At 54.7% G+C, this 27,346-nt stretch overlaps 2 protein-coding genes across 6 annotated transcripts; both read left to right on the top strand.

Annotated features, from left to right (window-relative positions):
- The first annotated feature begins 712 nt into the window (after positions 1 to 712).
- Positions 713 to 14,329, top strand: LOC144006991 (collagen alpha-1(XIV) chain-like). 3 transcript variants are annotated; one of them, XM_077506206.1, is made up of 49 exons: positions 720 to 1,192; positions 1,283 to 1,372; positions 2,086 to 2,202; positions 2,283 to 2,426; positions 2,494 to 2,577; positions 3,608 to 3,766; positions 3,846 to 3,965; positions 4,025 to 4,189; positions 4,270 to 4,419; positions 4,717 to 4,886; positions 4,964 to 5,090; positions 5,161 to 5,306; positions 5,374 to 5,503; positions 5,889 to 6,028; positions 6,092 to 6,218; positions 6,288 to 6,442; positions 6,514 to 6,640; positions 6,717 to 6,761; positions 6,838 to 6,977; positions 7,794 to 7,923; positions 8,011 to 8,136; positions 8,211 to 8,360; positions 8,441 to 8,557; positions 9,304 to 9,453; positions 9,521 to 9,595; positions 9,703 to 9,842; positions 9,943 to 10,066; positions 10,147 to 10,290; positions 10,365 to 10,529; positions 10,607 to 10,645; positions 10,713 to 10,851; positions 10,927 to 11,069; positions 11,140 to 11,249; positions 11,337 to 11,495; positions 11,586 to 11,663; positions 11,749 to 11,835; positions 11,914 to 11,967; positions 12,034 to 12,129; positions 12,242 to 12,295; positions 12,372 to 12,425; positions 12,490 to 12,543; positions 12,624 to 12,695; positions 12,808 to 12,843; positions 12,922 to 12,988; positions 13,064 to 13,252; positions 13,317 to 13,394; positions 13,477 to 13,632; positions 13,855 to 14,040; positions 14,136 to 14,329. In XM_077506206.1, the coding sequence occupies exons 2-49, from the start codon at positions 1,300 to 1,302 to the stop codon at positions 14,195 to 14,197; spliced, it is 5,553 nt and encodes a 1,850-aa protein (XP_077362332.1). In that variant the 5' UTR covers positions 720 to 1,192; positions 1,283 to 1,299; the 3' UTR covers positions 14,198 to 14,329. The 3 variants fall into 3 exon arrangements, 2 of the variants coding, with proteins under 2 accessions (XP_077362332.1, XP_077362333.1); XR_013280010.1 differs by lacking the exons at positions 13,317 to 13,394; positions 13,477 to 13,632; positions 13,855 to 14,040; positions 14,136 to 14,329 and having other exon boundaries at positions 713 to 1,192; positions 12,808 to 12,835; positions 13,064 to 13,126; XM_077506207.1 differs by lacking the exons at positions 720 to 1,192; positions 1,283 to 1,372; positions 2,086 to 2,202; ... (14 more) ...; positions 6,717 to 6,761; positions 6,838 to 6,977 and adding an exon at positions 7,518 to 7,661.
- Positions 14,330 to 15,408: 1,079 nt separating this feature from the next.
- LOC144006996 (zinc fingers and homeoboxes protein 2-like) lies at positions 15,409 to 26,127 on the top strand. 3 transcript variants are annotated; one of them, XM_077506225.1, is made up of 3 exons: positions 15,409 to 15,554; positions 19,943 to 22,705; positions 23,300 to 26,127. In XM_077506225.1, exons 2-3 carry the CDS (start codon positions 20,142 to 20,144, stop codon positions 23,307 to 23,309), a joined length of 2,574 nt encoding a protein of 857 aa, XP_077362351.1. In that variant the 5' UTR covers positions 15,409 to 15,554; positions 19,943 to 20,141; the 3' UTR covers positions 23,310 to 26,127. The 3 variants fall into 3 exon arrangements, with proteins under 3 accessions (XP_077362351.1, XP_077362352.1, XP_077362353.1); XM_077506226.1 differs by lacking the exon at positions 15,409 to 15,554 and adding an exon at positions 15,859 to 16,104; XM_077506227.1 differs by lacking the exon at positions 15,409 to 15,554 and adding an exon at positions 16,147 to 16,921.
- Positions 26,128 to 27,346: the final 1,219 nt, after the last annotated feature.

The raw sequence follows: 27,346 nt of genomic DNA, 5'->3' as shown, positions 1-27,346 counted from the left end.
TTTAACATGTTAAACCGGAAGTTGCGGGCGTACAGCGTTTCCGTGACTTGACACGCCCACAAGCGTTGGCTGACACGTCTTTTCCTTTCTTTCGAGGCTGCTTGCGTTTTCTCATCATTCTTTGTTGGAAAAGTTGAGCAAATGGATCCAATTGATTTCAGAAGCTGTTAAAGCATTCATGACTGTGATGGTCACTTGTGTAAGAAGACTGCCGTTGATTGAGCAGGCCAAAGTGGTCAGTAGCATCGTTAGCTTAGATGCTAACACAATGCCATGTTTGTAGTCAATATGTTTGTTTTGTATGTCTAAACTTTTAAATAGACACAATAGAAAGTATCAAAATTAAATGGAAACAACAAAATGCAAAATAAAAGGGGAAAAGACAAAAATGCAAACGTAAAAGATTTAATGGACAAAATGAAGGAAAATAAATATAGCTAATGTTTTAAAAAAAAAAATATCGCGTTTCAGAAAGTCCTCTGCCATTAACGTGATTTTGGCGCCCTCTTTCGGTCACGTAGAAATAAAACAAGAGCAAGTGTCAAAATGGAAACCACAAAATGCAAAAGGAATGAAAAATGCTAAATTAAATAGAAAAGGAAATTATTTTATTTTTAATACCAGGTTTGTTTGAAGACATCTTTTTTTTTTTTTTTTGAAGACATCTTGTTGAGACCAAACTAAATTCCGCGGTGACGAGCGACGTGGGGGCGTGTCCGGGACGTGGGGGGGGAGGGGCCTAACCTTCGGAATGAGTGCCTTCGGGGCGATGACGGCGAGAAAGAAAAGACCCCAAAAAAAACAAGCAAAGTGTCGAACAAGTCCCAACCGACTCGAGAGAGGAGCACGCGCACGCGCATACAGGAAGTGGCGCCGACTTACCTGCAAAGTAAAACACGTGGAAAGGTGCAAAAGTGGCAGAAGGGGATGAAGCCGCAGGTGCCGAACGCCCAATGACGTCAACGTCGTTGTTTGCACCTGACCCGCGCGGGACACCCGTTGAAAGGCAGAGGAGCAACAGCAGGTGACGTCACGGTGGTATTTTGAAAGAAAGCACTTCCGGCTGCGGGTGCGCCGGGTTCAGGTTCAGGTTCAGATTCAGAGCAGCGGGACGCGCGGAGCGGACCGGACGTCAGTTGGGGGTTCTGCCGAGCGACCGGAAGCTTCTTGAGCACACCCAATCGCCCGTCAGGTAAACGCGCGCCAATTGTTGGGCGAAGGTTTAACGTTTGCGTTTGCCGCCAACTTTTCTTTTCTTTTCTTTTCGTTCGCGTCGTTTCAGGCAAGTGCGGCTTCGCCATGACGTCACGCCACTGGATCGTCACTTTGGGCTTGCTGGTGTTGATGCGCGCCCACGTTGCGCGAGCACAAGGTGAGTTTTCATCATCATCATCATCATCATCATTCACGCGCTCATCACCCTCACGTGATCATCCACATTCGCTGGCGCGTTTACTTGTTTCCCGTCCACATTTCAAGCTCCAAATGTGATGTTTATTTTGACCGCAAACATCTTTTCAGTTGATTGCAAGTAAACGTCAACTATGAGCGGGAAAAGCGCGTCCTTTTGGCTGTGCACACTTTTTTTTTTTAATTTCCATCCTTCTTTGCCGATAGTTGGCTGTTGTTTCCGTTTTAATATGTACACGAGTTTTTTTGTCAATGAATTGGATGAAGCAATTTGCTGCCTGCACGCGCCAATGCAAGCTGTTGAAGTCACCAGGCGGCCATCTTGTTCCTCCCACCTCGCCAGCAGACGAAACAAAACTGATCCGAGATGTGCTAAACATCATGAAGCATTTCGACGTGCGTTAAGGCAACTCGTCAAATGTCTGCCGTCTTTTTGTTGATGTTGAATACGTTTAAAACCGCATCAGTCATCACCGTTTCTGTCTCAAATGTTCTCCAATTTTGGATCCTGTAAACGTATGGCAAGAAAGAACCTTTTCTTGGGAGGAGCAATATGGCCGCCTCACGACCTCACAAGTCTTAATCCGGTCATATCATATCAAGACGTGCGTCCATCTTGATTGAGGTGCGTGTCGGCCATGTCGGTCACGTGTGTCCTCGCTGCCGTTGGTTCAGTGTCTTCCCCGAGAAGGTTCCGGAGCAAAGTGCTGAGTCCCACCGAGCTTTTGGTGTCCTGGAAGGAGCCCAAAGGTCCGCTGGACGGATACGTGCTGGCCTACAGCACGCGGCCCGGTGAGGCGCACGCACGCACGCACGCCAAAAAAAAAAAAAAAGGCACCCAAAAATGGTGACGGACGCGCGCTTGCCAACAGGCGGCGAGGAGACGGAGGTGGGCGTGGCCAAAGAGGACGCCGAGCTGTTGATCGACAGCTTCGACGCCAGCACAGATTACGTCTTCAAGGTGTTTGCCCTGAGGGGGGCGCTGAGGAGCAAACCGCTGCTGGCCAAGCACCAAGGTGAAGGCGTCCAATTGGCCGAGGTCGTCGGCGCGTTGGCGCTTGACGTGTCTTTTGTTTGCTTCAGCTGAGCGGGCCGGACGAGAACCCTTTCAGTCCCAAAGTCCACAAGATGGCGGCCCCGCCGCGCACGTCAACGCCATCGCGGAAGGTGAGACGGCCAGGAAGTGACGTCACTTTTTGCTGCCACGGCAGGAAATGAGTCGACTTCCCACTTGAGTTTGTCCCGGCTGGGAACGACCATTTTGGCCAAAATAAAAAAGGCTTGCGACTCCCAAAGCGGCGAGGAACTCACTCGTATGTCAAGGCGGAGCAACCCGGCGCCATCTTGTCAGCACTTGTCGGATGGCTGAGGCGGCGGGCGCGGCTCCCGCCTGCGCCGGCGACCTGTCAATCATGCGGCGTTCTGTCCCCGCACGTCGGCGCCGCTCCAAAATTCTGGGCAAAACCCGTCAAAAAATGAAACCCAAAAAATCATTTGAAAAACATTTGTGATTTTGTTGGCGCCAAAGTGCCAATCAAACGTTGGTCACGTGAGCACAAGATGGCCGAAAGCCAAACATTCCGCAGCCTTGCGAAATTGGATGATGTCACGGCTCGGCAATCCGACAAGCCGAGACGAGACCAGACGAGACCGGACGAGCTCCCGGAACGCTTCAACGATCGGCAGAAGCTCAACTTTGACCCGGCGGGCGCGCAACGTGCGCAACGTTGCACCTGAACGCCCCACGGCCGTCGTCGGGCGTTCTGAAGGGCTCCTAAATTTGCGTTTGCACGAAAAACAGCAACAACAAAAAGTGGCCTCAAGATGTCCGGGACACGTTGGGGCTCGCCCGACGCGCCACGTCGACAACCGTTTGCCACGTTTGCTAACATTTGTCACTTGCTCGCAGAAAACAAAAGTTTGTTTGTTTGTTTTCACTTTTATTTTTCATTTCAAGTCCAAAATTACCCACATTTCTCTTTTTTTTTTTTTTTTTAAAAGTCCAAAATCAGATTTCTCTTCTTTTTTTGAAACCTCCAAAATGAGTTCCAGATTTTGCATTGTTTTAATATTAAGTCCAAATATATACAGATTTTTTTTTTTTTTTAAATTGAAGTCCAAAATGAGGCGTATTTTGTCTTGTTTTGATTTTGATGGCCAAAGGTTTGATTTTGAAGGCTTGCCGATTTGCGCCCAGGCTCGGACGCTTTCACGTGCGGCACGCCGGGCGCCGCCGACGTGGTGATGCTGGTGGACGGCTCGTGGAGCATCGGCCGCAGCAACTTCCGCCTGGTCCGAAGCTTCCTGGAGAAGCTGGTGCAGGCCTTCACGGTGGACGGCGAGCACACGCGCGTGGGTGAGCGGCCGGGACGGACGGCGCCGCGGCCAGCGAGCCAGCGAGCGGCGCGCGCGTGACGCCTGCGGCGCGTCGGCAGGCTTGGTGCAGTTCAGCGGCGAGCCGAGGGTGGAGTGGCACCTCAACAGTCACGCCAGCAAAGGCGCCGTGGTGGACGCCGTCAGGAACCTGCCGTACAAAGGCGGAAACACGCTGACCGGTACGCCACGTCGCCTCCCGCCGTAGCCAGCTCGCTAGCGCTTTGAAACCTGCGCGCAGGTCTGGCGCTCACCTTCGTCCTGGAGAACAGCTTCAAGGCGGAGTCGGGCTCGCGAGCGCGCGTTCCCAAGGTGGCCATCCTGGTCACGGACGGCAAGTCCCAGGACGACGTGGCGCCGCCCGCGCAGACCCTGAGGGACGCCGGCATCCGCGTCTTCGCCATCGGTGCGAGTCGACGCGGGCGCGCGCAGCGACGGTAGGCTGGCGGCGCTCGCGCTCGCTCATCTCGCTCCCTCCCTCGGCAGGCGTGAAGAACGCGGACGAGGACGAGCTGGAGGCCATCGCGTCGCCGCCCGCACGCACGCACGTCTACAACGTGGCCGACTTTGACGCCATGAGCGACATCGTGGGCGTTCTCACCAGGAGCGTCTGCCGCACGCTGGAGGAGCTGGCGGGTACCTTGACGCCACGCCATCTTGGATGTGGCGGCTGGTTTCGTGCTTGGAAAATGAGATCGGCAAAAAATGAATATCAAGAGCAAAAAATATTTGTCAATTCTATTTGTTCTCTCCAAATTGACTAAAACAAAAATGAAAAGGACGCAGAGTGGAAAATTGACACGCAAGCACTTAATTTCATGTTCAAACATTTTTACATTCGTTGTGCAGCTGTAAAATTCATCTCAAGCGAGGTGAGCGCTCTGACACATCCAATATGGCCGACACGCTGCATTCAGCAGGTTTGTTTTGCAGTGGAAGGCGGAGCCGGCCCCCCGCCGGAAGTCGTGGCTCCGCCCCGTGACCTGGTGACCTCCGACATCACGGCCCGCAGCTTCCGCGTGTCGTGGACGCCGCCGGCCGGCGAGGTGGAGCGCTACCGCGTGGTCTACTACCCGGCCAGCGGCGGCAGACCCGAAGAGAAGGTGGACGCTTTTTGCTTTTGGCCCCCCCCCCCCAATACGGCAAGATGGCCGCTCGCTGACGCCGTGGCGCTTTTCAGGTGGTCCCGGGCCGGGAGCGCAGCGTTCTGCTGGAGCACCTGAGTTCCGTCAGCGAGTACCAGGTGGCCGTGTTCGCCGTGTTCCGGAGCGCCGCCAGCGAGGCGCTGAGGGGGAGCGCCGCCACGCGTACGTCGCCGGCACGCCGACGCCGAGGCCCAAAATCCCGTGTTGACCGCCCTCGCCCCTCCCGCCGCAGTGGCCCTGCCCACCGTGGAGCGCCTGGACCTGTTGGACCCCAGCCACAACACCATCGGCGTCCGCTGGAGCCCCGCCCCCGCCGCCTCCGGCTACATGATCCTCTACGCGGCGCTCAGCCAGGGCGAGCCCGACGACGAGAAGGAGGTGAGAGCCAAAGAAGACCATGCGGTCATTCCAGGACGATGACGTCATCGCACGCCGACCGCGGCAGGTGAAGGTGGCGGCGGACGTGGAGGAGGCGGAGCTGGAGGGCCTGACGCCGTCGACGGAGTACACGGTGACGGTGTACGCCATGTACGGCGAGGAGGCCAGCGACCCCGTCACCGGGCAGATCAGCACGCGTGAGTCCTCAAAATGGCCGCTCGGCATGCCGGCGGTTTTTGGGTTGTTTTGGTTTTGAGGCGTTGGCGGCGTCGGAAGGACCAAAACGGACATAAAAAGTGTACATAAAAACAAATAAGATTTGAAAAAAATGTAAAAAAAAGTCATAAATAAATACATTTTTTTTTCACTTTTATAAAATAAAAACAGAAATAAAAAAATCCAATTTGAAAATGAAATACAAATGTATTTATTTCTGTCGATATATATATAATAGATCATTTTTGTGTTGACATTTATTTATGTCATCATCAGTTTTGGTCGTCCATATGCTTCTTTCGTGTGATGTCGTCTTTCACGAAAGTTCCAAAACCAAAAAAGTCGCCGTTTTTGACGTGTGCTCAGTGGCGCTGCTCCCGGCCAGCGACCTGCGAGTGACGGACGTGGGCCACAGCTCCGCCCACCTCCGCTGGGACTCCGCCTCCAGGAAGGCCACGGGCTACAGCCTCGTTTACGCCCGCAGCGACGGCGTGGAAAGCAACCAGGTGCGCAAAACGACTCGATGACGATGACGACGATGACGATGACGATGATGACGACGCGCGCAGGTGGAGGTGGGCCGCGACACCAGCTGGTTGCTAAGCAACCTGAGCCCCCTGACCGAGTACACGGTGGGCGTGGTGGCCACGTACGACGAGGGACGAGCGGAGCCGGCCACGCGGAGCTTCACCACAGGTTGGGCCCGTCGCCGCGGCGACGTCACGCACGCACGCTCACGCACTCGGGTGGCTTCCGCGCGCGCAGGCAACGTTCCGGAGCCGGCGGACGTGAGGAGCCACGACGCCACCGCCGGCGGCTTCCGGGTGTCGTGGCGGACGCCCGCCGCCGACGTGGCTCTCTACCGCCTCGGGTGGGCGCCCGCGGACGCTGGCCCGGGTGAGGCCAGCGACAGCGGAGAGGTGGGCGCGCTTGGCTTTTGGCCTGTCGGTCGGGGTGGGCGGAGCTTCAAGCTGTCCGTGTGTGTTGTCAGGTGCTGGTGGACGCAAACAGCTACACGGTGAGCGGACTCCGCCCCTCCACCGAGTACGAGGTCGTCGTGAGCGCCGTCTACGCCGACGAGGTGGAGAGCGAGCGCGTCTCGCTCCTCGAATACACGGGTGCGGCCCGCACGCGCACGCGCACGCCGACTCTCAGGCACGTGAGGAGATTGAGTTGCTTTTTTGTTCTTTGTAGCGGAGCGAAGCACCACCGTTGCCACGGCGACCGCCAGCATCGCAGGTGAGCGTCCCGTTTTGTTAAGCCCCGCCCAGTCGCAGCGCTTTGACGCGGCGGCGGCTCGTGCTTGCGCTCGCAGCCCCTCGTTCCGGCGTGCGGGGCCTGACCGTCGATGACCGAAGCGCCTTCAGCCTGCGAGTGTCATGGCAACAGGCCGACGCCCACCACGTCCGCCATTACCGCCTCAGCTACGGCAGCGCGGACGGCGACCAAGAGACGGTAAGATGATGTCATCTGTCAAAGACAACGGGAGTTGGAAAGACGTTCTTCTGAGTGATTAAAGTACTGCGAGTAGCAAGCTAATTAGCATGAACGAGTCAGACTGACCGGAGCCGATGACGACACATTGATTGTCAATCAAATCATTTTCAATGGCAAATCCGTTCTGAATGAAAAATTGGGATCGAATTGAATCAAATTGAAAGATTAGTGAGCAGCAATGGAGGGACACCGAGACCTCGTCAAGGTCGACTTGAGCAAAGCAAGACGAGATCCGATCACGCGAAACGATGACCCGACGAGATTGGGGATGACGCCAGGAGCGGGAGGAAGGAAAAACCGGGCAAAGCAAGAGTCGCCTTCCCAAAGGGAGAGCCGGGAAAAAACCCGCACATGCTGGTGACGGAACCATCGCCGAGTGGCCAGCAAGCCAGGAGCAACTTTGTGCTTGGAATTTGCTCGATATCAGCGTCCCCCCACTGCTGCACTGGGCATACGGTCCCGTTACCCCCGCGGTGGTCATGTGGAGAAACGCCAGCGTTCAGCTGGAGTTCTTGATCCAGATCTCCAAAAGCTTCCGGAGCAGGCCGACAACAATTTGGTGTGCGGAGCTCCGCCAAGCCAATCGGCGATGGCTTCGTCAAGACCGGACAACCAGTAGCCATTTTGCAACGGAACTCCAAGGTGGCGTCCGCCTCGCAATGACTCGCCGTGATATCTGCGACGTTTGTCTCGCCGTTCCCAAAAGGGCCGCGGCGCGGTGCGCGCCAGACCAGCTTTGAAATTTGACGTCTCGTTTGTTTTTTGTGCTGTCAGAGGATGCTTCCGTCCACGCAGACCAGTTTGGTTTTACAACCCCTGTCGGCCGACACGCAGTACAAAGTGTCCGTCACGGCCGTTTATCTGGATGGAGACGGAGCCGCGGCCACGGCCAGCGGACGCACGCGTACGTTTGTTAGCGTGGTGACGGGCCGGGTGCAAAAATGTCGCCTTTGCCGCTAATCCATCTCCTTTTTTCCATCCCGTCCGTCAGTTCCGCAGTTGCCTCCCAGGAATCTGCGCGTGTCGGAGGAGTGGTACAACCGCTTCCGGATCAGCTGGGACCTCCCGCCCGGTTCTCCCACGACGGGCTTCCGCGTGGTGTACCAGCCGCTGTCGGGTCAGTGTGTCCGCTCGTCGCTCGCGCTCGTTAAGCGGCCCTCCAACCGTCGTTGCCGTCCCCGCCCGCTGCAGCCGCCGGACCCGCCCTGGAGACCTTCGTGGGCGCGGACGTGAGCACCATGATGATCGTCAACCTCCTGAGCGGCACCGAGTACGGCGTCAAGGTCCTGGCGTCCTACGGCAGCGGGTCCAGCGAGGCGCTGTCGGGCCGGGCCAGGACGCGTGAGTGTCTGGGCGTGCGCCGCCCTTGGAAGCGCGGTGGCGGTTTGAAGCCGACTGACGCGCGGCCGTTGCCCCGGCAGTGCGTATGGCCGTGAGCGACCTGAGCGTCTACCAGCAGAGGACGACTGGCATGTGCGTTCAGTGGCAGCCGCTCAGACACGCCGCCGCCTACAGGCTTGTCGTCCAGTCCGCCGGCAGTAAGTCACACGCCACCTGCTGGCAACAGACCAGAACAAACACTCCTTTGAGATGAGATCACGTTCGAGCAGAAGACGAGAACAGAATTGTCATGTATGTCGTATTTCATGGGCCGGGTCAATTCCAAGAAAATGTCAAGATACAAAAAAGAAACATTTAGGCACTGAAGTCAAATTCTCTTTTTGGACGTGTTCAAAGGATCGATTTATGGTTTTAGAAATCACTATCAGGCTATAAGAAGGAAAATAGGTTCAATTCACTGAGTTTTTTTTTTTTTTAACCCCAACCTGAGGTGGCTCGGCCATCAGGTTGGGACGCCTCCTTGTCGAGGTGTTCCGGGCATGTCCCACCGGCGGGAGGCCCCCGGGTCGACCCAGGACACGCCGGAGCGACGTCTGTCTCTCGGCTGGCCTGGGGACGCCTTTGGGATCCCGCCGGAGGAGCTGGTTGAAGTGGCTGGGGAGAGGGAAGTCTTGAGTTTCCCTCCTAATGCTTCTGCCCCCCACGACCCAGCCCCGGATAAGCTGTAGATGATGGATAGACCCCAACCTGTATATCTATCTGCTAAGTGAAAAACGAATGCTGTTAATCCAGGGACAGTGCAGTTGATTGAGTCCAGGGGGCGCTGGTGAGTTGGGGCCGAGGTCAGGAAAAAGTTGTTGTTGAACCTGCTGGTTTGAGTCCTGAGGCTCCTTGAAGCGTGTGCTGGAAGACGTGGAAAACCGATTTAGCCTGCGAATGTCAGGCGGTGACGTGGAGGAAGCCAAGCTGAGCGCGGGATCCAGCCGGCACTGTTTCGGCAACCTGAGGCCCGACACGCCGTACGAGGTCAGCGTTTACGCCCAACTGCAGGACGGAAGCGAAGGCCCGGCCGTGTCTACCAGCGAGCGGACTCGTGAGTAGCCGCCGACTGACGACGCTCGCTCTGGTGGCGCGGGAATGTGACACGACTGTTTGTACAGACGCTGTCCCCACCCCAGCGCCCACCACGCCGCCAAGCACCACCCCACTACCCACAATTCCCCCTGCCAAGGAAGGTAAGCGACCTTAGCAAGCCAACAGGGGGCAGCAGAGTAAGCGGGAAGAACAGCTGGAAAGATGACATGGCTGACGTCACGTGTCGACATTCCGGCAACGTGTGCAGTCTGCAAGGCAGCCAAGGCCGACCTGGCGTTCTTGGTGGACGGGTCCTGGAGCATCGGTGACGACAACTTCCTGAAGATCATCAGCTTCTTGTTCAGTACCGCTGGGGCGCTGGACCAGATTGGACCTGATGGCACACAGGTTGGACTCCCTCAAAATGCTGCGGCTAGCCTGGGCGCTTTCCACACCACTCATGTCACGTGACCAACACGTTAACCCCAGCAAGTCCGATGCGCCGCAGGTCGCCATCGCTCAGTTCAGCGACGACACGCGCACCGAGTTTGCATTGAACGCGTACCGCGACAAGGAGCGCCTCCTGGACGCCATCAACAAAATCTCCTACAAGGGAGGGAACACCAAGACAGGCAAGACCCGTGATCACGTGACCCGCCCCCCCGCGCTCGGCTTGTCCTTCTGGAGCGATGGCGTCCGTCTGTCTGCTTAGGTCGCGCGATCCAGCACGTGAAGGACAACATCTTCACGGCAGAAGGCGGAGTCAGGAGGGGAGTCCCCAAGGTCCTGGTGGTCCTCACCGACGGCCGATCGCAGGATGATGTCAACAAGGTCTCCAAGGAGATGCAGCTGGAAGGTCCGCCCAGGTCCTCGCCGCGTCCTGTCCCGGCAGGTGAGGGCCGAGCTGTAACCCGTCCCCGTCGCCCACAGGCTCGGTCGTCTTCGCCATCGGCTTCGCTGACGCCGACTACGGCGAGTTGGTGAGTATCGCCAGCAAGCCCAGCGACAGGCACGTCTTTTTTGTGGACGACCTGGATGGGGTCAAGAAGATCGAAGAGAAGCTGGTGACCTTTGTGTGCGAAGCTGCCACGGCCAGTGAGTGAGCGCTCGCCCACCAGTCCGGCGCCTTCATCGGGACTTTTTACTTCAAGAGCATTTCTCTCTGTCTTCAGCATGTCCTCTGGTGGCCATGGACGGCGCCAGCACTCCTGGTAAGACTTGAAGCATCTCGCTGTGAGACGGCCGTCACCTTTGAGGTTGTCCTCCGGTGCTTGGCAGGATTCCGCATGATGGGGCTGTTTGGGCTGCTGGAGGATCGCTACAGCAGCCTGGCCGGCGTGTCCATGCTGCCCGGAACCTTCAACGCATTCCCGTGCTTCCGCCTGCACGGCGACGCGCTGCTGGCGCAGCCGACCAGGTTGTCCTTCGTCTCAGGTGCAAGGAATCTGCCGGCAAGTTGTGACCTTCGTTCAGGATGCTCCGCCTCCCTCAGGTTCCTCCACCCCGAAGGTCTTCCTTCAGACTACACCATTACGCTGCTGTTCCGCCTGCTACCTGAAACCCCCCAGGAGCCTTTTGCACTCTGGGAGGTCCTGGACCAGGACCACCAGCCACTGGTGGGCGTCATCCTGGACAGTGAGTCTTTGGTGCATAATGACTGTCCAATGTCGTTGCTCCGCTTGACTTGTGCGGACTGACGTTGCAGATGGAGGGAAGACCTTGACCTTCTTCAACAACGACTACCGAGGACACTTTCAGACCGTCACCTTCGAGGGTCCGCACGTCAAGAAACTGTTCCACGGAAGCTTTCACAAGGTCAGGTGCCGCTGCTGGCTTTGGCTTTTGCGACCGCTTGTCCTCAAGTGAAGAAGACGAGTCGACCAAACAGTGTCCTCTCTGCAGCTTCATGTGGTAATCAGCAAGACCAGCGCCAGCGTACTTGTGGACTGCCAGGCCGTGTCCACCAAGGCCATTGAGGCGGCGGGCAACATCAGCACGGCGGGGATGGAAGTTCTGGGCAGGATGGTCCGCTCCAGAGGGAGCAAGGACAACTCGGCACCGGTAAGAGCAAATGGGACGGGTCCGGGTCCGGGTCCGGGTCCGGGTCCAGGGTTGGGGTTGGTGCCGCCACTGACAGTCGCTGCATTGCAGTTTGAGCTCCAGACGTTCGACATCATGTGCAGCACCTCGTGGGCCTCCAGGGATCAGTGCTGCGAACTTCCTGCTTTGGTGAGTCCTCCGCATGCTTGCGCGGCCACGCGCTATCAACTAACGGCCATCCCGCCCGCCCTCTTCGTATGCCAACGCCACCCAGCGCAACGAGGCCCAGTGCCCTGCCATGCCCAAGGCCTGCACCTGCACGCAGGACAGCAAAGGTCCCCCGGGGCCTGCTGGACCACCCGTGAGCCACACGCACACACGCACTGTTTGCATTTCGACATGCTGAATTCAGCACGTCATCCTGCCTGTTTTCAATTAGGGCGGGCCCGGAATCCGAGGAGCCCGAGGTGACCGTGGAGTGCCCGGTCCAGTGGTGAGTTTGGATCCAAATGTCGACCGGGATTTCAGATCCACTTCTTGATTAAACCCCTTCCTCCAGGGGCCTGCTGGAGCAGTAGGTGAGCCCGGAGTACCAGGACCCCAGGGGGCCCCAGGACCACTGGGGCCCAGCGGACGCTCCATCAGAGGCTCCCCAGTAAGACCCCCGGGATGCTAGCACGTCACGCATGCTGAAGCTTATGCATTTCAAAAGCGTGCAAGCACGTGTGCGTCTTCACGCGTGTCACGACATGTGTACGTACGTGCAGGGTGCTCCGGGGGAGCAAGGACAGAAAGGAGAGTCGGGTCAGCAGGGTCTGCAGGTAAATGCTGCCGACGTCGTGCGATTTCCAAACCTGGCTGGCCAGTGGGTGACCCGGAGTGACCTCTGCGTTTCAGGGTGTGGCCGGCCGAGTGGGCGTTCCCGGCAGAGAAGGACTTCCTGGCCCCCGGGTGAGTCGCGCTGTCATCAGCGTTGCTTTGTTGAGTCTCACACGCGTTCTTTTTACGTCCGCAGGGGCTGTCGGGCAAAGATGGCCCCCCCGGGCGACCGGGCCCCCCCGGAACCATCGTAAGCGGTTTGGAACGATGCAAAGTCTTATTGTATGTCGCGGTATAAATGACGCTGGTGCACTTTCTTCTCAAACGCAGGGAGGCCCCGGAGTCCCCGGGGCCCCCGGTAACACGGGACCTCCGGGAAAACAGGGAGAACTGGGACCGCCGGTGAGTCCAAGCATGAAACATCAACCAGGAAGTGCAGGGCATTGCTAGTGGTTGATCAATCAGGGCAGGTCTTGACAAGTTTGTGCTGTCAACGTTTTCCTTCTCGGTGCAGGGCCCGCAAGGATCCAAGGGCGACAAAGGTGAACGGGTACGCCATCCCTCTCTCCAATCTGCTGCTGTTTTTGCTATCCTCCGCTGACTTGACTTTGAGGTTTTGCGTTGCCAGGGTGACCTGCAGTCCACGGCCACGGTCCAGACCATCGCAAGGGAGGTGTGCGAGCAGCTGATCCAGAGTGAGTGTATTAGCATCGCAAGCTCGCCGCGGGGCCCTATTTCAACCCACCTGACGGGTGCATTGCCGCTTGCAGGTCACATGGCTCAGTTTAACGCCATCCTGAACCACGCGCCCAGCTCGTCTGTGACAGTCCGCACCGTCCCGGGACCTCCCGGAGAGCCTGGTCGAAATGGATCCCCAGGGCCCCAGGGGGAACAGGGCCCCTCTGGAAGGCCCGGTTTCCCCGGACAAAACGGCCAGAACGGCCAACCTGGAGAACGAGGTGCGGCGCCTTGAGCGGACAACTCCCGACGGGGACATTGACAAGTGTGCATGCGTGTGCGCAGGTCCCCCAGGCGAGAGGGGTGAAAAGGGTTCTGCTGGTGTGGGAGTTCAAGGCCCCAGAGGACCGCCAGGACCTCCTGGTAATCAATCCCGTTCCGATCGTTTGTCCTCCACACTAAGAAGTGGCGTCCTCCTCACATCCGACCCGCCAACCCGCCGCAGGTCCTCCGGGCCAGGGCAGACCCGGCAGCCAGGGCTCGTCGGGAAGACCTGGAAATCCAGGAGCACCGGGACGTCCCGGGGTTCCCGGCCCAGTGGGCACTGCCGGGCCTCCCGGTTACTGTGACCAGAACTCCTGCATGGGCTACAACGTTGGAGGTACGACGGCGAAGGCCACCCACCCGGGCCGTGACGCTTTGTGTCTGGAGTCGGCCGCGTTCCTCGCTCATCCAATGCTCCTCCTCTTCCTGTCCCACTAACCCAATCAAAACCTCTTTGAGTGTCTTGGTAACGTCTTGCTTTGGGGCTTACGCTAACGCGGAAGTGCGGCTGCGCTGACTGATGGACCGAGTTGAGTGACGGCGTCCGCTGTTCCTGCAGTCCAGCTGCCGTCCAACATCTTCCCCAACTACGGCGAGGCGGAGGAGGACGACCCCTACCGCTACTACCAGCCCGACTACCCGCCGCCGCGGCCCGTCCGGGACCCGGAGCTGGACACGGAGCGCTCAGAAGTGGAGCTGAGCCCCCAGGATGAGGGGGCGGGGCCCGAGAGGAGGCTGAGAAGAGGTGGCGTCAGGAAGTGACGTCAGTGTGAGGAGGTCCGGACGAGGGAACGTCGCTAACACATGTAATCTCTGTACATGCTGCTTGTCGTTCAACAGCACTTCCGGGAGGGCCGCAGATGAGGCCACACCTCCGTCGTCTAATTGGCCGCCGTCCATAAATGTTGGTCACTCGGAAATGATGGCGCTTGACATCCAGGAAGTCTTTGAATGAGCTTGTGGCAGTCAAAGTAATTTATTTGGACAACTTCCTGTCCAGTTTGTCCACACAATAATAAAAGAATGACATAACAGTCCAAGTCTGATGCATCCTAACAGGAAGTTCTCGGAAGAGTACAAGAACTTATCTACTCCTTCATGTCGTCACCATCTTTTCATGTCTTCACACTTGAATGTTTTCATTTCTGTTCAAGTCAGCTGTTTTTCTCTTTTCACATTTTTGTAGCTTCATCTATTCACCTCTTCATTTCTTCACGACCTTTTCATGTATTCATATTCATGTATTCACCTCATTTCATGTCTTTGTCTCTTCATATGTTTGACATCATTTCATGGCTTCATATTTTCACCTCTTCATGTCATGATCTCATCTTTTCACTAACAACCGTCACGTTTTCATGGAATCACCCCTTCATGTCTTCACCTAATTCAGCATTTCTTCAAGTCTTGGTCATTCATGTTTCCATCCCTTTTGCCACTTCAGATCTCCGCCTCTTCATGTCGTCACCATCTTTTCATCTCCAGCTCTGCTCACCTCTTCATATTGTCCCCACTTGTTTTCATGCGCTCACCTCTTTGTTTTCATTGCTTCATCTTTTCCTGTGTACTTGAAGAGATGGCCCCGATAGCCCCACCCCTGCGCTTCATGTGTTCACCCCGGTGCCTCCATTCAGCCGCTGCACGCGTTTGCCTCGGTTGCTAAGCAGCGTTGGCCAAGCTCTCCTCCTATTGGCTGCTGCTCGCTGCCTGGCAACCTCATCTGACCCCCGTCCTCCAGAGACCACGCCCACCCACCCGAACACGCGCACGAGGGCACGCGCGCCACAGTTAAAAAAAACAACCTTTTACGGTAGTAAAACTTGAAAGTTGATCTTTTGCAATGTGTCCAAAATGTTGGACGTTCGTTGATGTCGTCATCACGTCCGTCCCGGGGTCAGAGGTCGCGCAATGCACAGCACGCGTAGTTCTGTCGGCGACGTGCAGGTGTCGCCTCTGCCACACTTGTACGTCGTCGGTCATACGTTGACGCAAAAGGCCGCTGACGTCACGAGGCGAGATGTGACGTCAGGCCTGAGACCTTCAGTCATCGTCACGACCTCCGCGTTCTGGGAGGGGGGCGGGGCCGTCAACTTTGCACAAATACAAACGAGTGATGACGTTGCAGATCACGTGACATGTCGTGCAGCGCGAGTTTTGGTGCGTGTGTGCGCGCGCGCGCGCGCTCCCAATCGCTGCTTGCTTGGATCCTTCGCTGCGACGCTCGAGACGGGACGAGCTTGACGCACGCGACACCGCCAGGTAAGAAGCAAGAACACTCGGGCAACTTGTCGCGCTTCCGCTCGGCCACATGTCGAACAAGTGGTGGGAGCAAAAGTCAAAGTTTGACGAGCGGCCGTGCAGCGGGCAGCGCGCCGTTCTTGCCGCTCGTCTGCCGGCTCGGTTCTGCCCGCTGTCGACATCGGAGCCGAAGTGTCGGGAGCGTGAACAACGAGAGTTGCTGTTGTGTCGTCACGTCACGCCGCCGTCGTTTTTCCTCGGGGGCGGGGGGGGGGACTTTGGTGGACACCCCCGCCCCCTTGGTGACCCCTCGCCCCCCCCCCGGTGAAAGTGCATCCCGAATGTTAGCCGTTAGCCGCCAAGCTTCTACATGGCGAGCAGGCTAACTTGTTTAGCTTGAGCGGTTCTTGACGAGTCGCTCCGGTTCTGTTCGTCTCGGCCGAGCTTGCGGGCTCGCTCCAGTGCTTTTTTTTTTTTTTTCCTCCTCCTCCTCCTCCTCCTCCTCCCGCTGCTCCTGCTGGACGCCAGCGTGTGACGATGCTAAGCTAACATCAGACGGGGGTCATCCGAGGTAAACTCACACTGCCAGTGTGTACGCGTGTCTCTTTTCTGTGCTTTGACACGTGTTTGTGGCGTTTTTGTGTATATGTGTGACGTCGTGTGTTGGACTGTTTGTGTCTGTTTTCATGGTTGCGTATACATTCGTGTAGTTCGTGTGTTCTTGTTTGTGTATTCGCGTGTGCCTGTTTCTGCGCATGTGCGTGACATTTGATCTTATGGCGGCCACGGGCGAGTCCAGCAGTGTGAATAAGTTGTGTCGTGATGTCACTTTTGAGTTTGTTGTGGTGGCGCAGGTGTCAAATGTGGGCAGCGGGACTCGAGCGTTGGTCGGAGTGACGTCACGGGGTCCATGTCGGGAAGCGCGGAGAAAAAGGCGTGGCTCGCCAACGTTGGACGCTTTGCTATTTATTTATTTATTTATTTTTCTGAATAATTTGTCATGGCGTGAGAATGTTTGTGGCGATTTTGCGGAACAAATCGAATGGGGACTTGAATGGAGGCGGCTTTCGTTTGGCCCCAACTTTTGTTGTTTTGTGTCTCACACATGCTTGAGGCGTGCGCCAAACAAACTTTTCCTTGCCACCGCCAGGACATGGCAACTTGTTCCAATTTGGTGTCACGTCAGCCATCTTGTGACGTGCTCGGATCAAGTTGAATTTGGGGGCGGGCTCAGATGTTGTCCCACTGACGTGCTTTCTTTTCACGCTGATTCCGATCAGACGCGCTGAGCCGAATCCAACGCAAGAACCGGATCGGATTGAACACGTTTAGAGCGCCGTCTAGTGGACGAGCGGCACAAATGCAACGTTTCGTACGAAATTGCCAAGGTATGCTGTTGCTTTTGCTTCCAGCTTGATTTGGAAAATCGATTGTGAGCAAATTAGTTTGTGGAGTGAATGTTGAAGGATGACTTTGCCGCCCTATTTTTCTTGTTTTGTAGTTGGAGGTGACACAAAAGTGCCTCAAAATCACTCTTCTGCTTGGCTTTTTGATCAGAAATGGCTTCTTTTTTTTTTTTTTAGCTCGTGTTCTGCTGATGACTGAAGAAGCTTGAAACAAAACATTGCTTTTGTCTGTTGAATAGATTTTTGGTGGATTTGTGAGAGAAAACGATTTTTTTGTTTGTTTGTTTGTTTGTTGGTGGGTCTTCAAAGGCCCTAAAAGAGTTGAAAGACGGGCAAGTTGCCTTGTGAAATGAATCGGACCGCAGCAGCTGCCTTGGCCACGCCCCCCTCTAACCAAACAAAACATCATGTGACCCGGCTTGCTGAGCACAAACATCCAACTGTTGGCGCCGTTTCCGGATAAACTCGTTTCACCAAAAGCGCCCAAAGGGAGCCACGGAACTAAAAATAAGCAACAATCTGCCCCGGCATCTCACAAGATGGCCGCCGGCTGCCACGCGCCTTTGCACACACGCGCATGCGTGTGCGCCTTTTTACTGGCTTGCTTGCACGTGATCGATCGCCTGTTGCTAAGGCGGGTTGCCATGGAGATGAGCACGGAGCGGAAGCAAAAGTTGCGGCGGCTTCACATGTTGCGGATGTCACCTTGCGACCCTTCGCAACAGAACGCGTCAACGTGGCGGCGAGGCGACGCGCGACAATTAGTCGATTCAGCCATCAGATCAAATTCATGATCATTGATCCATGAATCCTACGAAATCTCGGGTTTTTGTAGTCAGCCCTGAAAACAGACTGATTATGTGCTTTTGCAAAATAAGACATTTGCAAATATCTGCTTTTGCGGTGAACATGTCGACTGAATGTTATCAAGCAAACTTTATTTTGTGTTTTTATCGGATTCATTGATGAGTCAAACATGAATTGAAAGCTGAATCAAATCATTCATGTCTTAAGTTGATGTGCACTTTTTCCTTGTTGACTGAAGTGGCTCGTTTTGCTTCTGCTCTTGTAAGAACGAAAAGCAAGCGCAGGCCAAAGAATGGAAATGAAATGAACTGACTTGTGAAAGACGTGTGCAACGACAGACAGGCTGCGCCCACTGGCGTCCGGCTCCTCCCCCTTCCAGGAGTTGCTAAGCGGACGGCGCTGACTGGCAATTGGTCTGCTGCAGGATTTGAACTGGGCCAAATGCGCCCCCTGCTGGCACACTCTCAAATGTTTTATTTAGTTTTTTTGTTGAACTGATTGAACATACTAAAAACAATCCGTCAATCAGACTGTTACACATTTCAATTATTTGGCCATTTCTGAAGTATTTTATGTAGAAGTATAAATTGTAGTTCCGCATCCACTACAGTAGGTGGCAGTGGTGCTCTCGTTGTCCATGTTGTCTACTTTCAACAACGTTCTGGACGAATGATGTCACGGTGGAGATTGAAGGGGAGGCGCCAAATATTTCTTCTTCTTCCTTGGACAAGACGCGCTGCACTTATCCGAAAGTGGAGACGGCGGTCTTGTTTGAAAGTCACGTTACTCGGCTCAATCTTTTGGTTTCCCGTCACGCCGCCGTCGCCATGAGACTGGGCCCGTTGCCATGGAAACAACCCCAACTGCACTACCGGGAGAAGGCGCGCGAGCGTCTGCGTGCGTGCGTGCGTGCGTGCGTGCGTGCGTGCGTTTAATGAATTTAATGGTCCTCGTTTCATCGTTAAATTGATTTTTTTTTCCTGCCAGCAACAGAATCTTTCTGCTGCCTGAGCTCCAATACGTTTGTCGGTCATCACTTCCTGTTTGCTGAGGGCCAATCACTTCTTGTGCGCGTGTTGTGTGATGCCACAAGGGCACATTGTGTCTCTTCGGCTGCTGTTGCTATGGTAACATCAACAGCCCCCCACACGCACAGACATGTTCTTCATCATGTCAAGTCATGCAAATGAAACCTCATCAAGTTTTGTCATAGAACCCAAATGATCAAAGGATGTTTTTTTTTGGAGAGGGGAGGGCGGTGGGGGTAGAAGAGTCATCATCTTCCTCTTCTCATCTTCCTCCTCTTCAAATCTTCCTCACAGCTGACAGGCCGCCGCCCACTTCAAGCACCCCCCCCCCCTTGCGACTGACTGTCAATCACGTGATGATGTCATGATGCTTGATCGGCTCGCTTCACTTCAGGTCGCGTTTGTGGAGGTCAACGCCGGTTCGAAGATTTGATTTGTGAGCAAATGCGGGACGAAAAAGTCCCTTCAGTCCACCGAGTTGACATTTATTCAACGTGAGAAAAAAGGCGAGAAGACGCTCAGTTGAAAGCTGGCGAGGAGACGAAGCGACCGCTACGATTCACGACAGGAAAAAAAATCCCCTCTTCAGCCTCTCTTTTTATTTGGCTTTTTATTTGGTTCCATGCAAACGCAAAACAGACGTCGTCGGAACACCAAAAGAGTTGAACATTATCCAGAGGTCATTCCAATTCATTACCAATGTATTGAGTTTGCTTCTTTTGCCGCATGGAAAAATGTCGTTCTTTCACGAGATCATAAAAATAGCATTTCTTTCGGAAAATCACTATATCGGCTATGGCCTGTTTTTCAATATCCTGCAGCCCGAGTTGAGATGTTTGAAAAGGAAGAAAAAAAAGAGAGCATGCGAGCAGGGCAGGGTCCAAAGTTGCAGAAAGAGAAAGTGAAACTCTGCGCCAGTTTTGCGGGGGTTTTTTGCGTGAGGACCGCGAGTGTCGGTCTGAGACTGCCGCCGGGCCAGGTGTGGCCGGCGGGTGGCACCTGGCCAGGTTTGGCGCAGATGCTGGCGTGAACAAAACGGCTCAAGCTGAACCAAAATTCAGCTGGTCACCCAAGCGGCCCGTTCCAACAACGAGCTTGGTCTTGTTGCCGTTTGGTCTCTGCACATTGGCTTCCTCTGCACTGACTTGTTTCTCTTTCTCTCGTGCAGGTCTGGAATGAGCCCCCACAAAGTCCTGGTCAGCTGACATTCCAGCGCCGGTGCCAATGCCAAGCGGAGCCCGGGTCGGCACCCCGACACACTCTCCTCCTTTCTCGCACTCGGCCCGGCCGGCCGTCGCAGTCCACGAGAAGCGCTCGAAGCCGACTGACGTCAGCCCGTCGTCGTCGTCACCCTGAAGGTCGTCGTTATGCCCAGTCGCAGAAAGTCCTCCAACCCCTGCATGGTGCAGGTCCTCGGAGCGAGTGACCCCGAGGAGGCGCTGGATGTGGACGTTCTGGATATGGAAATGTCCAGTGACAATCCGATGGACGAGTCTGAGCCCTGTGAGGCAAGCCATCAGAAGGCGGAAGGTCCGGACCAGGCAAAGTTCCACCCTGACACGTTAGAAGAGAAGCAGTCCGGTGAAGAAGACAAGCAGGAAAGGGAATCGTCGTCTCAATCTGACCTCCAGGCTCAGGAGAGAAAGTCCAAAGACTACGAGTGCAAATGTTGCCCCTTCTGGTGTCCCAACCTTCAAGACTTTAAAGCCCACGTGGACTCCAGCCACCCCGACGTGATTCTTAATCCCATGTATCACTGCGCCGTCTGCGACTTCAACACCAAAAAGTTTGAGCTTCTCACAGAGCACAACAAGAGCCTCCATCCCGACGAGAACAACTTCAAGTTCAGGAGAATCAAGAAGAACAATCAGACCATCTTGGAACAGGCCGTCCAGTTTGAGGGCCGTCCCGATCCCGAAGAGCAATCTGGAAGTGACGCTTCCGTCTTCCCGCCTTGCTTATCCACCACCGTCCAATCGCCAGACGCCTCGGAGGGTCTCCACGGTGGCGGGCGAGTCTCCGTCCAGAAGGATCCCATCGCGGCACTCAATATCAACGGCACCGTCATCATTCCCGAGCCCGCCGTCCTCCGAGACCTGTCCCACGTCGCCCCCGTGCTCCAGCGCCCGCCCAACTACAACTGCCAACCAAAAATCGCCGTTCCCCTCCACAGCAGCAAATACAACCCGACCTTGGACCACAACCTGACCCTGATCACCTCCTTTAACAAGTTCCCCTACCCGACGCACTCCGAGCTGTCCTGGCTGACGGCCGCCTCCAAGCACCCGGAGGAGCAAATCAAAGTTTGGTTCACCACCCAGCGGCTCAAGCAAGGAATCACTTGGTCCCCGGAAGAGGTGGAGGAGGCCCGCAAGAAGATGTTCAACGGTTCCATCCCGGCGGCCCATCACACCTTCACAGCCCCGTCCACGAGTCTCGCCTCTCCAACGTCTGCCCCCGCGGCGCGTCCTTTGCAAACGGCCGCCTCAAGTTCCGGCACGCTCCCGTTCGCTGCCGACGTTCCCGCCGGAGTCGCCGTCGGCTCCGGTCATGCGCCGAAACGATGCGCTCTGATGGCTCACTGTGGTCCCGAGTCTAAGAGACCCGTCATGGCAGTCGCCCCGAGTCAAGGGGAGCCCAAAGAAAAGGGCTTTCTGCTGCCCTCTCAAAAAGAGAACCGTCCCATGGCTCCGCCGGCAGGAGTGACGCCCTTCACAACCGACATGAAGAAGTCGCCCGCTGTTGTGCCTTTGATGACCTCATCTTCATCATCATCATCATCATCATCTCCGTGCACCAAGGGGAAGCTTCTCCCTTTGTCAGGAAACCCCAAAACCAAACCAGTGGTGTCACTGCCATCCATCGTCTTTCCCGAGTCCTTAACGAGGCCAACGATTGCGCCGCCGCCCATCTTTGCCCCGCCATTTAAAAGCCCATTACTCCTGCCCCGCCTTCCCAAAGACGAGCTTCCGGACACTCTGCCGGCCGCGAATGTGACGTTCCCAAATTCACCTTCACTCGTCACCCCTCAGTTAAGGAGGCCCCCCATCATCCAGTCCGCGCACACTCCGGCTAAAGTCCCCGCCGGCGTTCCAAGACCAGAACCGCCGAGTGCGGACGAGGACGGCGGTTTGCGCGGAGCCGCGACGGCTTTTGGCGACGGGACGTCCGGGACCTCCTCCAAGTGTCCCGGCGACGCGCCGACACCCGCGCACAACAACGGGCTGGCGCAAACGGAGGGCGGCAAGCTTCCGCTCGGCGATTCCCAGCACAAGTCCTCGGTGCCGACTCAGTTCCCGCTGCTGGAAAGAATGAAGGGCAAGACGGCGGCGCAGCTGAAGATTCTGGAGGAGCAATTCCTGAGGAACAGCTTCCTCTCTCACGGCGACGTGGATCTTCTGGCGCTCGCCACCGGTCTGTCCCACCGGGAAATCGACGGCTGGTTTGCTGAGCGCCGGGCGCTCCGGGACAACCTGGAACTGGCCCTCCTCAACTCGATGGGCACCAAGAGGACGGAGCTGGACAGAGACGCGACTCCGCCCCTCAACGGGATTCACAAGCTAAGCTTCGGTGCGGAGGATCGCAAAAGTGGCTCGGCGCGCTCCCTTCCAAATTGCCGCTGGCCGGCGGCGGCGGCGGCGCTGCCCAAGGACCATTTTGCTCAAAGCGAAGGGACGAGCCCGTCGGAGGTTTGGCCCGGACTGGCCCGCGTGGACCTGGCGCGCTGGTTCTGCGACGGCCGTTCAACGCTGCGCGCCGACTTTTTCAACAACGGTGGAGTTGCGGGGCTCCCGGACAAAAGGGCTCCGTCCGGCTGCCAGGAAGTAGGGGCCAAGGTTCTGGAGGCGGAGCTGGGCTGGCTGGCGGAACAGCCAGCTAACGGCCTTGGCGCGCCGCAACATGGCGAGCTCCAAGACCGCCTGGCTGGCAGGTAGCGTATACCGCACACCAGCGTACACTCGACGCCGCTTTTCTCCTGCCGTGTCAACGCGACAACATTTCCAACTCGGAGGCAGTTGGCAGAAGGCCGGAGGTGGGCTGGTCACCGTTTTTGAACACGCGGCCATTTTCTTTTTTAACAAGTACAAATATTCAGATCCCTTTTTTGTTTAGCGCTCGGTTGTTGATTGTCCGACGTCGGTGCTGCTGCTCGCTGGCAAACATCCGCACAACTTTTGCCATCAATCAGTCCACCATCTTTTTGTTTCGCACGTGCAGTCGACATCCTGGCACGACTGCTGCATTTTTTTGTCCTTTTGAAGTTTGCCATTTTGTGTTTGTGTCGTTTGAACGATGAGTTGGCAGGTGTGTGCAATATTTGGCTGCTTTTGCTGCACTCTCAAACAAAGCGGATCCGCGTTTGTGCCCAAAATAGCGGCGGTGGCAGCGGGTCTTGTCGGCGCCCCCCTGTGGCGCCCGAGCCACGAAAGCGTCACGCTGACAAACGATTGAAAATGATGGCATCTTTTGCTGGAGGAACTATCCAGGTGTACGTTGTGACAATCTGTTTTTGTTTGTTTTCCAGGTGCGAATAACCCCAACCAATCATCTTTTCATCTCCCGCCGGCTGCCACGTTGCGATTGGCTGCCGCCACCCGTCTCCGATGGCCAGGAGGCGTGTCCCCCGAAACCATTGCTACAGTTAGCTGCCGCGGCTAACGTGACCGCTCAGGTTGGGTCTCCATTTCATGTCAGCGTGGGCGGGGCGGAGCTGGCAGCCATTTTTGTTCCCCAATGCGCTCATGTTGACTTTGCGACTTTTTTTTTTTTTTTTGGGGGGGGGGGCGGGTTGCCATGAGGACTGAACTGCAACACACTTTTGGCACTGCCCCCTTCCTCCTTGCTGTAAGTAGCTTTAGCCACACCCACTCTCACTGCCCAACTGGAGTTTTTGCAGATTTTTGGCTCTTCATAGTCCCGTGCAGATGTTGCAAAAAATGTCAGACAAAAGAGCAGTTTGGAACTTTTGTTCTTAGCTTGTGCGTGCGTGCGTGCGTGCGTGAGAGAGATTCTTTTGTTTTCAAATGGCTTGCTTCCACCGCTTGAACACAAAAGAACGTGCGTGCGTGCGTGCGTGCGTGCGTGCGTGCGAGCGCTTGGCAATACTCGAGTGAGTTGTTGATGCGATGTGAGCGGTTGCTGGACTCGAGCCCACCAATCCCCTGCTGAGAAAGAGAAGCCGGTTGGGGGTTGGGATCATCGCGTTCAATCAGACAAAAAAAAAAAGAAGAAATGTATTTTTTGGAAGTGGTCCTGCGCGCAACACGCCATCGAAACTTGTTTTCTTTGCGAACACTCGCGCGCGTTTGTCATGTCACACGAGCGGACCAAAACGCACCGACAAACTTCCAACACGCACACGCAGTGTGCATAGTTTTGTTTTTCGGGATGCACCGATAACGTCTCCGATTCTGCCTTGCCGGAAGCGATTGTGTCCGTTTTCTTCCCTCCCTCAAGCCTGAAAGCACGACAACAAATGTCATCGGAGCAGCGCAATCCCTCCAAAATGAGCCGAAACGACGACGTCATGTTGTTGTTTTTAGCCAACGGCTAACGATAGAAAACCGTCCACGCTAACGTTTGTTGATTTGCTATTGACTACAAATGGCAACAAAACATTGAAACCATGAGGTCATATCGATCCATGAATATTGTTCATTTTCAGCAGTAAAAAAAGTTGATATTTTGTAATGTCACTTTTATGTCCAATTAGTACCTTGACCTCATTCACTTGCAGCCATTTTCACTGTTTGACTGGCCCACAGATTATTGTCTTGGATTGCTATCAAAACATGGAAGCTACCAAAAGAAAGATTAGTGTCGCTTCTTTCATCAGGAAACAAAGAAGTCTGTTTTATCTGTTCCTGTTTTGGAGCAATTAGCATTAAAATTTAGCTAAGTGTCATCAGTATTCACATTCCTGGTGAAAACTGTCAAAAAGAGCTTGTTGCAACATGGCCCTGGTTGATCTTTTATACTCTGCTGCCACCTGCTGGCCCTTTTATTTAATAACTACCTTTGCTTTAAGCCTTCTGTATGCTCTGGCATTAAAAAATAAAAATAAAAATACAATAAAAACACACACACACAAAATGTATAAATACGTTTTTGGGAGTGAAGGACAAAGTATTAAAAACCATGTTTACACCTTTTTGCCTTTGAGTTCAAAAGTATTTTTTCTACTTGCTGTCGACTGATGATGACATCACCTGTATTCATTGAGCAAACCCAGAAAACAGGTGAGCCCTGATTGGTCGTTACCTACTTCCTCGGCACAGGTGATGTCGTTCGTCATCATCAGTCGACAGCAAGTAGAAAAATGACTTTTGAAAGGTATTCATTGTCCATGAAAAATAATGAAATTATCAAATTCATTGTGAACAAAATATGACTTTTTCACTGCTGAAAATTGTTCTCTGAGTCAAGTATCCTTGAATAATATGAATTGACATTCTTCTTTATTGACTTTGCTGACAATGCAGGGAAGATTTGACAACTTTTGTCATTCCTGTGAATGCACTTGAGCTCATGTGGAGGGTGTGGCTTGTCGCATTTAGTGGGCGGGGCGTGCTTGCTGACGAAGGTCAGTGGGGTCAATATGCCACGGAAGAGGCGGGACGTGATTTTGCACATCAGTTTGGTTCCGGTCGGGTTGCGAACGCGCAACCGAGGGGCACAAAGTGGGGAGCGCGTTTTTTGACGCAGCCCACACGTCGCAAACCGAACCGGAACCAAAACCCATTTGTGCAAAAACGGTCCCGCCTCTTCCGTGCCATTTACCCCATTGGACCAACAGACGGCAAAATCTGTTGAGCTCAGTGACGCAAACGCGCAAAAACGCGTTTGTCTGTTTGTGCCCTGTGATTGGCCGGCGACCAGTCGGGGCGAACCCGGCCTCTCGCCCAAAAGCCACCCGGGATCGGTGCCAACAAAAATGTCGGCCGTCAGGAGAAATGGAGTTGACGTTCTCCATGGCGAGATTCAAAATGGCTGCGTCCGTCCCGTCACTACTTTTGTGTCCTTTGACTTGATGAATGTGGAAGCGCGACTGGCTGGCTGCCATCCAGTCGCGTGTCGTCGTCATGACTCGTGATGGCGCAGCAGGAATGTTGATGCTAAGCTAACGCACACATGCTAGTTCATTAGCACCTGATTGCTATCAGTTAGCATTTGGACCAGGACACGCTCTTCCTCACACACACGCATACACGCTGCTGTTTCTATGAGCCCCCCACCCATTTTGTTTTTCTTTTTCTTTTTTCTTTTTTGTCGTCGTCGTCGTCGTCTCATCTCAGGCGTCACTTTTGGCTTACGTTTGTGTCGTCCTCCAATAAAACGCTTTTTACACCGCCATCTTGTGCTTGCTATCTTTTTAGGCTCATTTTACTGGACGATATGAAAAAACAAACAAAAATGCTGATCTCTTCCAAATGAAACAATAAATGCTGTCGAGTTTCCCCACAGAGTGATGTGCATGCAACGTTTGTCCACTAGAGGGCGCGTGGTTGCTGAGCCGCTGATGCATTCTGCCACCACCATGACGACGACGAAGAAGAATTGCCGCCTTGTTGTTCTGTTCTCGTCAACGGCAGCAAGTGGAGCTGGAGGCCAGTATGTCCGACATTTTCTCAAATATTCACTGGGAAAAAAAAGTCAAACGTTCGGCCTGAATGCATAGGGACAAAACAAAAAGCAAAACGAGCTATTTTATCAGCTACAGGGAGTCTTCGAGTTCCGGCGCACTGGACCGAAGACGTTTTGACGCCCGGTCCGCCATTTTGGCTCCTCGCCCGCAGTCGCAGTGTTCTCCCCTCGTCGACTCGTTAGCCCGTAGCAAGTGCTCGTTCACGTGTCGGGACGTGTTTGTCTTTTTCGCCCACATGTTTCCACTTTGTGGCCTCAAAGAAGATGAAAGCAACGTCTTCTATCAATGTTGGTCCAGCCAAAAGGAAAGCAGTTACCGCGGAAACCAAGCTAGACATCACAGAAAGGAGAGAAAGCAACCGACAAACATTAGCATCAGTAGGACAGTCGCACAGCATCTTATTTTATTTGTGTTTATTGTATTTTAGACTTTTTATGCAAATTGTTTTGATGTCTAATGTTGACTTTAATGTTGAAATTCGGGTTACATCGCTAGCGTAGGAATGGAACGACGACGTAACTCGAGGAATCGCTGTGTGTGTGTGTGTGATATGTTTTTTCTTGAATTGCTGATTGTAAAATGTTCCTGCCAAATTTGTAAATGTGCACTGGCCTCCAAGAATCTGAATCGGCGTCACGTCCTCTTTGATTGATTGTTGAGCTTATGTATTGATCACACGAGCAGCCGCGAGCACGTTGGCGTCTCGCGTTGTCCTTTTCCGAAAAGGCGGCGAGCGTGTTGGGAACAAAAGGAGAGAACGGAAAGACGAAATGTTGGAGTGGCGATCAAAGGCGAGAAAAGTCGACGGTGACTTTGGTTCCCGGTAGACGAGTTTCACGCTGACGAGTTTGTCACGCGAGCGCTTTTGATGATTTGTCAGCTTTTCAAGTGCGAGTCGCGCTCACCCCGCCGCTTGTGATCACGCTC

This window comes from Festucalex cinctus, chromosome 19 (assembly GCF_051991245.1).
Source record: "Festucalex cinctus isolate MCC-2025b chromosome 19, RoL_Fcin_1.0, whole genome shotgun sequence".
Classification (NCBI taxonomy): domain Eukaryota; kingdom Metazoa; phylum Chordata; class Actinopteri; order Syngnathiformes; family Syngnathidae; genus Festucalex; species Festucalex cinctus.
Note: the sequence above shows the minus strand (reverse complement) of the source record. Positions and strands in the feature narration are given on the sequence as shown.